At 42.9% G+C, this 14,869-nt stretch overlaps 2 protein-coding genes across 2 annotated transcripts; both read right to left on the bottom strand.

The window, feature by feature from the left end:
- Positions 1-2,078: 2,078 nt before the first annotated feature.
- Positions 2,079-9,036, bottom strand: surf4 (surfeit 4). Its single transcript, XM_046317870.1, has 6 exons — positions 8,814-9,036; positions 6,043-6,229; positions 5,602-5,678; positions 5,400-5,443; positions 4,087-4,273; positions 2,079-3,292 (listed from the first exon to the last, which is right to left on the bottom strand). Exons 1-6 carry the CDS (start codon positions 8,859-8,861, stop codon positions 3,026-3,028), a joined length of 810 nt encoding a protein of 269 aa, XP_046173826.1. The 5' UTR covers positions 8,862-9,036; the 3' UTR covers positions 2,079-3,025.
- Positions 9,037-10,912: 1,876 nt separating this feature from the next.
- LOC124007254 (surfeit locus protein 2-like) lies at positions 10,913-14,552 on the bottom strand. Its single transcript, XM_046317686.1, has 7 exons — positions 14,303-14,552; positions 13,931-14,082; positions 13,684-13,787; positions 13,316-13,495; positions 13,028-13,149; positions 12,802-12,896; positions 10,913-11,045 (listed from the first exon to the last, which is right to left on the bottom strand). Exons 1-6 carry the CDS (start codon positions 14,378-14,380, stop codon positions 12,804-12,806), a joined length of 729 nt encoding a protein of 242 aa, XP_046173642.1. The 5' UTR covers positions 14,381-14,552; the 3' UTR covers positions 10,913-11,045; positions 12,802-12,803.
- Between the last annotated feature and the right edge of the window lie 317 nt (positions 14,553-14,869).

The raw sequence follows: 14,869 nt of genomic DNA on the forward strand, positions 1-14,869 counted from the left end.
TACAAGTGAACAACCTCATTTTATTTCCTAGATTCCTTTCTGCATTTCTTTGCTCCCTTTCCTAGCTCCTTTTATTTTCTTCCTTTCCTGTCTACTGGTTGTGGTTAATTCCTACCACATACATGCGAACTCCATTTCTTTCCTAGATTCCTTTCCTCACTCCCTTTCATGTAATATCCAAGCTCCCTTTCTTATCCTCCTTTACTAGCTTCATTTCATAATTTCCTTTCATTCCCTTACCTCCCTTCCTCATGTCCTTCCTAGTTTATTTCTTTAGAGGAAAAAAAATTAAGGAAGCAAGGAAAGGAAACTAGGATAGGTGGAAATGATATAGGAAAGGAGATAAGGAAAGTGAGATAGGGATGGAGAGGAAAGGGTGGTAGGAAAGGAAGCTAGGAAAGGAAAAGTTCACATGTATGTGGTAGGAATTAACCACAGCCAGTAGAGGAAAGGAAGTTAGGAAAAGAAGAAAGGAAGCAAGGAAAGGAATATAGGAAAGTAGGAGTTCACATGTATGTGGTAAGAATTAACCACAACCAGATGATGGCAAATAGTATTGGTTTTAGGTTTTAGTGACAGGTTAGTTTTACTCATGGGCTGCAGCAGGGCAACAGTAATTGCAAAATTTGGGAACACCAACAGCCAATCAAAACTCGACTACCTTTGGAAGGGGTGTATGGAATGGGTGTGATGAGTCAGAAAATCTGCTGTCTCAGCCATTGCCTGTCACAAAGGGAGTACCCCAAGGCTCAATTCTAGGCCCCACGCTCTTCTCAATTTACATCAACAACATATCTCAGGCAGTAGGAAGCTCTCATCCATTTATATGCAGGTGATACAGTTTTATACTCAGCTGGCCCCTCCCCGGATTTTGTGTTAAATTCTCACAAGGCTTTCTTTGTGTCCAACAAGCTTTCTCTACCCTTAACCTTGTTCTGAACAACTCCAAAACAAAGGTCATGTGGTTTGGTGAGAAGAACACCCCTCTCCCCACAGGTGTGATTACTACCTCTGAGGGTTTAGAGCTTGAGGTAGTCACCTCATACAAGTACTTGGGAGTATGGCTAGATGGTACACTGTCTTTCTCTCAGCACAAATCAAAGCTGCAGGCTAAAGTAAAATCTTGACTTGGTTTCCTCTATCGTAATCGCTCCTCTTTCACCCCAGCTGCCAAACTAACCCTGATTCAGATGACCATACTATCCATGCTCGATTACGGAGACGTAGTTTATAGATTGGCGGGTAAGGGTGCTCTAGAGCCATCAGATTTGCCACCAATGCTCCTTATAGGACACATCACTGTCCTCTATACTCCTCTATAAACTGGTCATCTTTGTATACCTGTCGCAAGACCCACCGGTTGATGCTTATTTATAAACCCTCTTAGGCCCCACTCCCCCCTATCTGAGATATCTACTGCAACCCTCATCCTCCACATACAACACCGTTCTGACAGTCACATTATATTAAAGGTCCCCAAAGCACACACATCCCTGGGTCGCTCGTCTTTTCAGTTCGCTGCAGCTAGCGACTGGAACAAGCTGCAACAATCACTCAAACTGGACATCTCTTCATTCAAAGACTCATTCAATGACACTCTTTACTGACAGCTGTGGCTGCTTTGTTGTCTCTACCTTCTAGCCTTTTGTGCTGTTGTCTGTGCCCAATGACTTGATCCATGTTTTGTGTCGCTACCATGTTGTTATCATGCAGTGTTTTCATGTGTTGCTGCCTTGCTGTTATTTTCTTAGGTCTCTCTTGTCGTGATGTGTGTTTTGTCCTATATTTATATATTTTTTAAATCCCAGCCCCTGTCCCCGCAGGAGGCCTTCGCCTTTTTGGTAGGCCATCCCTGTAAATAAGAATTTGTTCTTAACTGACTTACCTAGTTAAATAAAAATAAGAGTCAGAAGGGGAAGACCGGCCCCTGGTTGTGAGTTTAGCCAAAGATTAATACAGTAAGAATTATTTTTTTTAACTCAATATAAAAATACCGATTTTGAGATCAAGCAGATGCTTTTTTGTAATTTTCCATGAACTCAGAAAAACAATTAAAAATACTATATAAACTTCTGAAAATCAATAAACTCAAGATGTTTATTTCCTTATACAGTATAAAGTAAAAATACTGAACAAAGGAAAAAGTCAGGGTGATTGTTGACTCTTCAGTTCTGCTTGCTTCTTTAGATTGAGGAATATGGCGTTTCACAAATGTCAAACTCCCACTACTGCCCTGTTAAAATACAGTTACTAGTTAGGCATTTGCCCTAGATGTAAAGAACAAAGAGCCCAAAAAAGAGTTCTGGTGCTAACAATTGTTTCAATATTCAATCAAGCACAACTTCAATTCATCATTTTGAATAGTAGTATACAATGCACACATCCCCCACAACTCATCTCCATATGCAAACCATGAGTCACAGCCATGGGACTGGATGTGTGTAAGGATGAGGCCTGGGACTTCTGAAAAGCAGGGAAGATGGCAACCTAGAGTGAGGGAGAATCGTATTGTATTCAGTGCCAGAGGTCTCAGTATTGATATGAGCAAGTCACAGATGGTCCAACAAGCAGCAAAAGATTGGCGCCTTCCTTGGCCAGCAAACTGATACACGTACTCACCACTGTTTTTCAGCTATTCACAAAAAAACGGTTTCTTTCTGAAAGGTTATGATAACATCCATAAATACATTGTGATATGCATACCTCTCCAACACAGAACCAATTTTTTTTTCATCCACCCATCACTCATGAATTAGTTACTTTGCACTTTGACAGTTTATTCAAAATCTCACTTTTTCCTTGCCACCAAAATAAAGGGGACATAAATAGGTGTATAAAATAATCCAGTACCGACCATATTGACCTCATAAAAACAAACAGCAGCTGGAAAACAAAATGTGAAAAAAGAAAAGGAGGAGACAGAACGGTGGAGGGAGAGGTTGCTGTGGATGGTCAGAAAAATGACGAGTAACCTGGGGGTCCTTGTGTGTCCTGGGGTCAGTGGTGTTTGTGCATCTCCCTCTCCCTACCACTCCTTCTTCTTCTCGTCCATGGACACCCCGCCGGGCCCCAGTGCCACGACTAACAGCAGCCCTCCGATGACGGACGTGGTCTGGAAGAAATCGTACTTGAGGAAGTCATGCATAGGCTTGTAGGCGGGCACCGTCCAAAAGGCGTTGAAGTAGACGTTGATGGCCAGCAGCCATATTACCAGGGTCAGGGCGGCCAGCTTGGTCTTGAAGCCAATGGCCACCAGGATGATGAGAGCCGTGCCCACCATGTTCTGGAGGATCTGGGGGAGTGGAGAGGGACACATGGGTCAGACTGAGTCAAAGCACTGTCAAATTTCTAAATACCATACAATACAAAAATGATTGCTTATAATCTTAACAAAAACTATCAACACCCCACATGCATCAAAGCCAGGACCAAGAGACTGAAAAACAGCTTCTCAGACTGTTAAATAGCCATCACTAGCCAGCTACCACGCGGTTACTCAACCCTGCACCTTTGAGGCTGCTGCCATATATACATAGACATGGAATCGCTGGTAACTTTAATAATATTTACATACTGTACTGCTTTACTCATCTCATATACTGTATTCTATTCTACGGTGTTTTAGTCAATGCCACTCCGACATTGCTCATCCTAATATATATTTCTTAATAGCTCAGTTGGTAGAGCATGGCGCTTGTAACGCCAGGGTAGTGGGTTCGATTCCCGGGACCACCCATACGTAGAATCTATGCACACATGACTGTAAGTCGCTTTGGATAAAAGCGTCTGCTAAATGGCATATATATATATATATATATATATTAATTCCATTCTTTTTCTTTAGATGTGTATATTGTTGTGAACTGTTAGATACTACTGCACTGTCGGAGCTAGCAACCCAAGCATTTCGCTACACCGGCAATAACATCTGCTAAATATGTGTATGTGACTAATAGAATTTGATTTGACACAAACTCAGCTTGATCTCCACATATGTCCATGAGAAAATGCATTACACAGGTTATTCTCCTCCGGCTTTAGTCCCTGCTGAGTGGTACCATAGAGGCAGGCTGGTGGCCTACTCACCGAGAAGAAGCTGGGGTCAAAGTGCAGCAGGGTCATGAACATGAGCACCAACAGGACTCTCCCTCCCAGCTGCATGTACTGCTTCGGTGAGCTCTCCCCCATGGAGGGGACGCCAGCGAACATGCTCTTCCCTTCTGAACGCGACTCTGCTAGTAACAGCAGGAGTCCACCGCCAAGAGCAAGGTTCCTGATAGAGGAATGGGGGGGGGGGGGAGATACATTGTGTAGGAGAGGGGAAATAAGACCAATACTTAGTTCAACGCAGTGCTGCAGTACTCGAGTCTGACTCGAGTCCAGATTTTCATGACTTGTGACTCGCCTTCTTGTGACTTGTATTTGCACTTGGACTGGATAGGCTACTATGATAAGCAGAATATTAGCAGCACTGGATGTGCTCAGCAGCGAGGGTTCTGTTCTCTCGCAGTGGGAAGGACTCGCCACACCGGCACACGCAGCCTACATCAGCTGTTGAGCTGCGGGAGCGCAAGCGATGATTGTGGGAAGGCAGACTCCGCTCCGATCATTGGCTACACATCATGCAAGTGACTCTCTTGTTTCCCCGTAACCACCAGTCACCAGTCTACTATTTAGCTTTGCCTGGTTAAGAAACACAAACTGCTTCACAAAATTGAAAACACTAGTATTGAGTTGAATAGTAAAACAACAGTTTAGCCATTTGTCTCTCTCTGGCCTTGAGCAGAGAAAAGTAGCCCATCTTTGAACGTGTTGCCTCGTCATACCCTTCCACTGTCCCCCTTCATCCCATAACCACATTCTGATAAGCCTCCCTTCAGTTTTCATTTTGCAAGAAAAAAATTCTACACTATCAGTGGGCAATTAAAAGAAAAGTAGCTGAAAGCCTGACTTACCATAAATGTATGTAGTAAATAAGTAGTGAAACAAGTCCCGAGTAGAACTTGTGAGCTAGTGATGAATAGTTAAAAAAATTGTGAGAGAGTGGTCAAATGGTGGCTACTAGACACAATTGAATAAGTCCTATTATAAATTGATGGCCTCGTGACTCGACCATTGGTGACTCGGACTTCAGCCAAAGAGGTTAATGACTCGACTCTGACTCGTGCATAGGGGACTTGTGACTCAACCTCAAGGTTTAGTGACTCAACTACAACACTGGTTCAATGTATGGGGGGTATAAAATGAGTGGGACAGACAGACAGTGGAAAACGTACCTATGGTTTAAAGACACTTAAACAACTAATATAATTGGTCATGTACAAGAGACTAAAGTCAATTGCATATTTTCAATTTAATATGTAAAAATATTATTCATCAACTTATTGGAAGAGACCTACCTCATCAGAAATTTTATATCCCATAAAATACTGTATGCAACCGTCTGGAAAAAACAAGTAAAAGAAATTCATCATGAAATGTTACATAGCCCGAAATTCATGAACATAGCCAGTGACCGGGTTGTCAACCATTTGAAATGTCAGCCCAAAATCACAGAAAGGTGCATGAAATGCAATGCCAATAGATGTGATATTTCCTCACCTGTAGAGCTATGACTCCAAATAATCCAAAGCAGGCATACTGTACAAAATTTCTACTGAGGATAAGGACACAGCCACCTGTTGCAGTGGGGGGAATAAAAGAGAGACAGAAAGTTAGGATTGTAGAAACTCGTTCAATTGAACCACACAACTGTACCCCATCTTCCCCAAAAAGGGTGGCATTCCCACTTAATACAACTCCTGTATCTTTCCCCAGCTTTCAAAGACAGCATGGGGTCATCATTCTAGTCTTAGGCCCTCACCACACTAACCACTCAAATGAGTCGATAGTAAATGAATGATCACATCATGGGGGTTTGGGAACGAACCCAGATTGACATTCTTCTGAACAGCTTTTTTTCAATCCACACATTGGACCCATGCAGATTGCTGTTTGTTTACATTGATGACACTAACAGGCTAATGATCACAGCCTGCTCACCAAGCTGTCCTGTGAGGTTGAGCAGCACAAAGCAGGTGGCCAGGAAGTAGCCACAGCCCCACGTCGCCTCGATGTAGTCCTTTTGCTCGTTCCACTGGAACCACATACGGATGCCGTCCTCCAGGAAGGTGCTGATGAGACACAGCCGAGCCAGGTGAGGCAGGTACTGCTTCGTCATCCGCAAGAACTGGGAGAGGGGAAAGGGACATTTAGGCCAACATATGACATATGGTTACAGCAGACACTAGCATTGACAGTGAAAGAGTGAATGAGGACCTTTAAATAAATCTACTGAAAATCTACAGGAGTTTACATGAAAGGTCCTTTCAGAAGAAATTTGGGAGAAGAGACACAGTAGGCCAACTGGTAGCATTTCAGCAGGGAAAAAGGTAATATTTCTTTTTTTAACTCCCCTTTTCTCCCCAATTTCGATCTTGTCTCATCGCTGAAACTCCCCAACGGACTCAGGAGGCGTCCTATGAAACATGACCCGTCAAACCGCGCTTCTTAACACCAGCCCGCTTAACCCAGAAGCCAGACGCACAATGTGTCGGAGGAAACACTGTTCACCTGACGACCGAGGTCAGCCTGCAGGTGCCTGGCCCGCCACAAAGAGTCGCTAGAGCGCAATGAGCCAAGTAAAGACCCCCCGGCCAAACCCTCCCCTAACGCGGAGCCAATTGTGCGCTGGCCTATGGGACTCCCAATCACAGCCGGTTGTGATAAAGCCTGGGATTGAACCCAGGTCTGTAGTGCCACCTCTAGTACTGCGATGCAGTTCCTTAGACCGCTGCGCCACTCGGGAGGCCCTAGAAGATGGTATATTTAATGACAAGTTGGACGAATACAGGCATTCAGAAAAGCACCCTGCTTTGTGTCAGTCTCAAAGTACTACATACTAGGTTAGAAACATCTGCAAATACCACAAGGCTCTCCAGAGGGTGGTGCAGTCTGCACAACGCATCACCGGGGGCAAACTACCTGCCCTCCAGGACACCTACAGCACCCGAGGCCAAAAAGATCAAGGACAACCACCCGAGCCACTGCCTGTTCACCCCGCTACAATCCAGAAGGCGAGGTCAGTACAGGTACATCAAAGCTGTGACCGAGAGACTGAAAAACAGCTTCTATCTCAAGGCTATCAGACATCAGAAGCAAAGAGAGGCAGCTGCATACATAGACTTGAAATCATGGGCCACTTTAATAAAGGATTCGATAGTCACTTTAATAATGCCACTTTAATAATGTTTACATATCTTGCATTACTCATCTCATATTTTATTTCATACCGTGTGTGTGAAATCAATCCCTGCTCACTTAGTTAAACTTGAACAAAAACCAACTGCCCTACATTCAATAAACCCCCATATGTTGGCTTCCCTCCAATACTTTGGAACTGATCATTGTCTACCTACTAAAGTACACCATAAGAACAGTAACCATCTCACAACACCTCCCACCATACAGTACACATCAGCACTGCCTATTTTGAGGTGGCCTATCACAGTTCAACAACTCCCACATGTCATTCATAGAGCACACGAATGGGAGGGCCTTAGCAGCCAATCAGAGAGGACCGAAAAGGTGCCGCTGAAGCCTCAGTCGAGTAGCCTACATTAGATCAGAACGGTTTGCTTACAGCTTATTAGTGAGGAATTTTCAGCACTATCTTAAGACATGTTTCATGGCACAGCAATTTAAGAGGTGAAATTTCCAGACTATGCTATTTTACAGCAATGCTAAAATGTCAACGGGGTGAACTAAATATTTGGTATCAGCTGGGGATTATTGAAAACAGTGTTCAAAAAATTAGCAGGCCTATGTTACACCTTTACTTAATGTCTGTCCGGAAAGTATGTAAACTGGGCAAACAGAAAAGTTCACATGTATAGTGGAAGGCTATAGGAGAGGAAATAGCCCAGGTCTTTCCTATCGACTGAAATACAGCACGATTTGACTTCCAGTCCAATCTTCAACCTGGGTAACAGCTCTGTAACCTGAACTATGGCTCTTGACACAGTCCCCTTATAGATCCGAATTCCAAGGGGATTGCAATTTCATCCACGGGGCAAAGAGCTAGACTTACCAAAGGGGCATACAATAATTTAACATTTTCTGCCTCTGTCTTGTACATTTCACAACACTCTTCTATTGTGTTCTTACACACACTTCATAAGAGTTGAGTGTGGTGTCTCTGTGGGGAGTGAATTTGCATAAACAGTCAACTTTAGTGTGTTACTGTGTGGCTAGCTGAGAGTTCTTAACTCCACAACTCAATTGAGAATGAGATGTGAAATAGTACGGTAGCAGACGGTACCGTTAGCTAGCTACATATCGTGGAGTTGAATTTTACGCGACTGTGTGGCCAGAGTTGCATCATTAACTTGTTAACCGGGAATTATGAATCATTGCTTCCAAGTTCACTGGCTAGGTAGCGTGCATGTGAGCTACCTAAATACAAGCTGCTAGGGAAAGCACGGTAATAATATGTGCAGTTGTATTCTGCTGCAGTAATTAGCTACCTACATCATGCTACCTAACGCGTAGGATAATTGGCAAGCTGTCTTCCTCAAGTTATCTAGCAAATAATACGTGTCGCTAGCTATTTGCGCAAGTAATATTAGCTAGCTAGCAAGATATAAATGAATAACCCACTCGGGCAGCTGTGGCTACCTAGCTAGAACCCGCTGTTCCTCTGAATCGGTCTGAAAAGTTAGCAACCTAGCTAGCTAACAACTAACTTTAGCCTGTGAAACAACGAAGTTAGCTACCTGGTCCGCCACATCTTCGGCTCGACTCATAAGCTCCTCCTGCCCCATGTCTAAAGAAACTGAGGCTTAGTGCTTTTAGTCAAACTATTAATTAGCTAATACAGAAATCTTCTGCCTCCGATATTTACTTCAGCAAGTCTTGCCGGTCTCAATGAAGAGAAGGCCGCCTCTGCCCCACAATGCTTCACGTTGCTACGATAGCCCCCGGAGCTGCTCTACCGACTGCTGTGTGCCACGTACACTGATCCAGGGGGTTTGTCGTCATGCCATGTTTGCGTCATGTAAACACAAGTTGACATAATTAGCTGAGACCATTCCTAATTGACATTAGACAAGATGGCCTACTGTAGTGTATCATGCAGCATCTTCAATGTTACTCAATACTTGCATGTTACGGACTGATTTTTATTTTCATACTCTGAGGATAAGATCACATTTTACTATTCTATCGTTAGCTACTAAATATGGACTATTTTGAATACTGGGGTACTTTTATTATACTGTTTAATTAAATAATTTCTGGAGAAGAGTGAGGTAGTAAGTGGACAGAAAATAATGCATGATATCTTAAATCCCATATTGAAAAATTAACAATTTTCGACAATCTCAGAAAAAGTTTTTTTTAAATGTACCAAACAGACAGTCAATGCAGTAGAGACAGACACTACACCACCTTTGTTCAACAGTTGCAAAATTCCCTGATAAAGTAAACACTCTATCAAAGTTCATTGAACTGTTCATGACTCCCGAGTGGCACAGCGGTTTAAGCCACTGCATCTCAGTGCAAGAGGCGTCACTGCAGTCCCTGGTTTGAATCCAGGCTGCATCACATGTGGTTTAGATTGGGAGTCCCATAGGGCGGCGCAGAATTGGCCCAGTGTAATTTGGGGTAGGCCGTCATTGTAAATAAGTATTTGTTCATAACTGACTTGCCTGGTTATATAAAAAACTGGAGTCCAATAAGACTATAGAGAATATCTACAAGTGAATAATTTAGTAAAAGTAAATATTTTTTTACACCTGCAACAGGTAGCCATTACGACGGTTCCTGTTTGCACACCATTCCAGTCGATCTAGGGCCTGAAGCTGAGCTGACCCCATAGGTGTGACTGACCACATAGGTGTGACTGACCACAAATGTAAGGTGGCTTTCAGAGAGTCTGTGAAGTTGGTCTTGGCAATCCAGACCTGTCTTCGGATGGCTACAGAAGAAGCCATGACCCTTCCAGACAGTTCAGCCTAGGTGGGAGGACAGCTAAAGCGTGAACTGGCCAATGATCTTCAGCTTACTGAGGATAGCCACAAAACTCTGTGCTGAACGATCCTCAGTGTTCTCCAGCAGCAGCCTCCTCTGGTAGTCGGATAGGTAGTGCAGGTAGTTGGCCGTCTTGGCAAGCATGCTAGCAGTCTGGTACATCTTCTCAACTAGAGTCTCAGTGAAATGCAATCGCACAGCCGGGACCAGCGCATCCTTGTTCTCCGTTGGCTTCATTGCCTGGAAGATGGCCGACATAATGCCGCGACTCTCTCTGAGACCTCCTCCACTTTCCAGAGGGGCAAAAGTCTGTAGGAGGAAGACGAGGAGGATGGAGAGCGTCTCCGCTGGAGGCTACCGTGGCTCCGTTTGGAGTGATTGGTGCAGCGCGAGCGGCATTTTGAGAAACGGTATCGTTTGCCGAACCCTGGAAGTCAGCATGTGGGAACCTGACTGGCTCATGGATGGGGTGGAGTCAGCTGACTGCTGAATAGCAAGTTGTGAGAGGAAAGTGTTTTTTGGGATGCTGGAATTGGGCCCTGTCTGCAGGGAGAGGATGGTGAACAACACTGGCATGGTGGATGAATATACAGGTGTAGTAGTAGAGAGCCGAGGTGGGGGTAGAATGGGGACTGGGTCTTCCCCCAGTTTTGGTTCCTTGATGGGAGCCGAGGTGGTCTCAGACTTGAGCTTAACTTCAGACTGTGCTGCCTCGTGCCTCCTCTCATGATGCATTATCTCCTGAACTTTGGTGAAGCGGTTGATGCAGGTGCTCCAGTCCATCTTGGCACACTGGGGGCATTTCCCATACTCCAGCACAGCCTCCTTGGCATGTTGGATGCCGAGACAGTGTAGTCACAGCTCATTGGTGTCTTTGATAGGAATCTTGTGTTTTGAGTCACACCACCTGAACCTTGAGGATGAAGTTATCATGGCAATGTTCAATGTTCTCCGTTTAGGAGACATTGTTGGCTCCCCTGTAACAATAAAATTGCCATATGAGCCCAACACAGGTCATCAACGTTCATCATAATTGTACATATATTTTTTAATGTTAAGCTGACTAGCTTGGTCAGTAGCTAGCTAGCTATCATAAACTACTGCTGGCTACGAGCTAGTCCATTGCCGAAAAGCAAAATAATGAAGATTTTATTAGAAAATGGCAGAATACTTAAAGGTTCTATATATATATATATCATAAACATAATTTAGAAGTATACTAGGCAGTATATGCGAATACAATGTGCATTAAACTGTCTTTGTGTTGTCCTTCATCCATGTTTGTTGATGTTGCGGAGACCAACCAGGCAAGTTACCTAGAAGGTAAACAAACATGCATCGAAAACGTAGCTATGCATATTGGAGACCATACGGAAGAATGCACGCACTCCTACCCCCATTCGAATCTGATAAGGTTTGCTTTGTTTTTTATTCGAAATTATGATCTGCAAGGATACAGGAAATGTGTAAATATGTCCTGCAGAGTTGCTCCTACGTCGTACTCTATGCGACAGAAGCTAAAGAGCAAAGATATGGTAGTAACAACCAGATCCCACGATTGCACAGTCTCCTGTAGAATTAGTGAAAACACTAGAATGCACATGAACCTGATGGTATAAAGATCAGCCATTTGGTCAGGGAGTTGGTCAACCTGCCAGTGCTGTGATAAGATAGTGTAAAATAATGCATTTGAATGTATCTGCACTGTATGTTTGTTAGCTAGCCAGACAGTTTTAGATTCATTATTCCATACATTAAAATTAACTGCCAATATTCTATTCAAACTATGCAGTCAATCCACAGCGTTGAATTTGTCCAAAATAAACAATTTTCAGATTTAAAAAATAGTTTACTTTTGACAAATTCAGGGGTGTACTCATTCAGTTGATTCTGTTGTGCAACCGAATGCTTTGCAACTGTTGATTACAGCCCTAATTGCAACGAATGATTACAGCCCTAATTGATTGAGAAGGCATAGACAGGGCTATGTCATAAATCCTCAAAGTTCCAGAATGGGTTGAAAATAGCAGCCATATTGGTCAGGGAGATATCCAAACCAGTGTAATTGGAATGAATGGCAGTAGAGGCCTAATCAACATTTGAGTAGGTAGGAGGAAGGTCATTTTGGGTGGCTTAAAGTAGACATTTCTTCAGTTTTTGGAACTCCTTGTATTTGGGTGTATCACAGCATCTGTCCAGAGACAGATTTGCAACTGTTTGTACTTTCTACTAGACAAATGTAGGTAATGCCCTCCCTGTTTTGTTGTTTGCTTAGATTTTGCAACATAATCAGTGGAATGAATAAGTCCCTTACCGTTTCATTTGCTTTTGTTTAAGAAACATTTAGCAATAGAATCGGCGGAATGAATACAACTCAGTCTTTAAATACCTTAGCTGGCAGTTACTTTATCAAACTTTTCCATAATCTCTTCTATTGATACTGAATGAATACTCTAGTATGTTTGGGACCTTTTCATAATTGGAGCTAATATGATGAAGATGAAATGCTGTAGTTGAAATTAGAAACAGGCCTATATTTACTTCTGGGCATTAGCAGAATCCATGTTATGACTGTAAAATGCTTGTGTGAGGAACATTACAGATGTAGTGTTTATCTGTCAACTCTTGCTCGAAATAGGACCTACAAATCATTAAGTAGCTGTTACAAGTAGTGTTTAACCATGTTTGCATCTACAAATTCAGAGTACGATTAGAGAAACATTTTATATTCACCTTTATTTGACATTTTTTACTTTCACATTGGTCTTTAAACCTTTTCTTTTCAAGTTATGATTCTTGAATTTCTTCTGGAAACCACCAGACTGAACCTGTTGAGAATACAGAGAGAGCTGTGTTACTAATTTCAATAATTCAAAAACCACAGTCAGACCTGTTTGTGTGGAAGACCACGCAACACTATTGGTGTAAAGACAGTGTTGAGCGAGTTAAGCCGTCTGACCTTCTTGCGTTTCTGTGGCGCCTGTTTATCAACTTCCATCTGCTCATCGTCATCCGTTTTAAAGTCATCTTTTTCCGCCTCCATACCCTCCTCAGTCTCTTTTTGCAGAGAAAATAAAGAGGCTGTTGGGAAACAAAAAGACAGACATCAGTTTTCACCTTCCAGAAAGGAAGGAAATTGATGAAATAAATCTAAATGTACTTGAATCCACATATCAGGTTATTGCTCATCCACAGCAGACATTGTCCCCATTGACTGTTTTACACGTTAAATGACTGAGGTACTAACATGGGTACAGGTCACTCATGCTGTCCTCTGAGTCGCTGCCACCCTCATTGCTGGAGTCAGGAGCCCACGCTCCATTCCCCCGCTGGGTGTTACGCCCCCTCTCCCCATCGCTATCTCTGGGCTTCTTCTGTCGGAGGCTGGCTGGAATGTACTCCATCCCCTGTTGTACACACGCTTCATCTAGGGGAGAGATTAGATCATTCATAAACTGTACTGACAACAATGAAAACAACCTATGTGGTGTTTCAGGTAGTTCTACTCTACCTATCCAACAAAACTCAACATGGAAAACCCTCTAAAACTTTGAGTGGAAAGGAAGCATCAACATTTGAGTGTAGGAAGGACATTTTGGGTGGCGACAAACTGACATTTCTTCTTTGCTTTTTGGAACCGCTTGCCATTGATGTGCCGTAAGACCTGGTGTGGCAGGCGATTGATATGTCTGAGTGTTAACTTGCAGAAGAGATGATTGCTGTAGGTCAGACATACATACTTTGTCAGTAACAATTCAAATAACTGGTTGACAGGCAGCTGATAAATCACACAGGTCCTGTAATCAGGTACTGAAAGTCCTGTATCCAAGTACTGAAAGTATGACTCTTGGAGAATACTTACGGTTGCTTCGAGCTGGGCACAACATGAGGTTCGTATTGACCATAGTTGAACTCTGCAGTAGAACTTAGTTTCTGATATTTCTTCCCTTTGGTGAAGTTCTGGAGCTCTGTAAGGTTGCAAGGACAATCATGTCCATTGAGTGTGCATTTAATCTGAAACGGGGGTAAAACAAAAACACATTTTTTACGTCTTGTTCCTCACATCATTCGCAGATACAGCCGGCCATTTGACAGAGCAGAAGCTAGTGGCTGACAAACTAGCTGCGCAGCCTATTGTCACATCTGTGCTATCATTATGAGCTAACTAACGTTAGCTGGCTAGTTTATACAGTATTTTGTAAAAATACGTTTTTTGGAAATTCTTCTAGCTAACCTTTTTACCGTCACCCGTATATTCAAGAAATGGATGGTTCAGAAGGAACGCTTTGATATCTGCAGGTAGGTCCTCCATGGTCGAGTAATCAAGTGGCTAGCTCGATAAGGTTATTTTATTTGAGCTCACTAGCTACTAGCTGACTGTCTCTATCATGTATGCAGGGTCCGAGACACGTGTGTACGCCGGCGTATTTCTTCCTCGCAAGATGCGTAGTACTTTGGCACCACCTATTGTTCATTACCGTATGAAGCAGTCTGAGATAGGGTCTAGTACTCAAAGACAAAATAAACACAACTGTCTGTAATGCATAAATATCAATATAAATTGAACGTTAAAATGAATCCAATTAAACACTTAAAAGTTTAACATTAACGTTGGAATGAATGATAGAGGGCATTTGCCAAATATAATATACTAATATAAATCTCAAGATAGACATCACGAAACTGGCCACAAAACTGCCTGATGTGAATCTATCGATCCTGATATTGTGTTCCAGTCTGATACACATGCTAAATTAGATTTTTTTATACTCATCATTACAAGGACAGATATATTGTAGAT

The sequence above is a fragment of the Oncorhynchus gorbuscha genome, linkage group LG20, assembly GCF_021184085.1.
Source record: "Oncorhynchus gorbuscha isolate QuinsamMale2020 ecotype Even-year linkage group LG20, OgorEven_v1.0, whole genome shotgun sequence".
NCBI lineage: Eukaryota > Metazoa > Chordata > Actinopteri > Salmoniformes > Salmonidae > Oncorhynchus > Oncorhynchus gorbuscha.

Bases quoted from the DNA above. Each gene is read 5' to 3' on its own strand.
- surf4 (XM_046317870.1), bottom strand. From the start codon at position 8,861: ATGGGGCAGGAGGAGCTTATGAGTCGAGCCGAAGATGTGGCGGACCAG. The intron at 5,444-5,601 runs GTGAGGAAATAT...TGTTTTTTCCAG, and splicing joins TTGGAGTCATAGCTCTACAG to ACGGTTGCATACAGTATTTT. The intron at 3,293-4,086 runs GTGAGTAGGCCA...CCACTCCCCCAG, and splicing joins TTGACCCCAGCTTCTTCTCG to ATCCTCCAGAACATGGTGGG.
- LOC124007254 (XM_046317686.1), bottom strand. From the start codon at position 14,380: ATGGAGGACCTACCTGCAGATATCAAAGCGTTCCTTCTGAACCATCCA. The intron at 13,788-13,930 runs GTAAGTATTCTC...TCTGACCTACAG, and splicing joins GTGCCCAGCTCGAAGCAACC to CAATCATCTCTTCTGCAAGT. The intron at 13,150-13,315 runs GTTAGTACCTCA...GTTTCCCAACAG, and splicing joins CATGAGTGACCTGTACCCAT to CCTCTTTATTTTCTCTGCAA.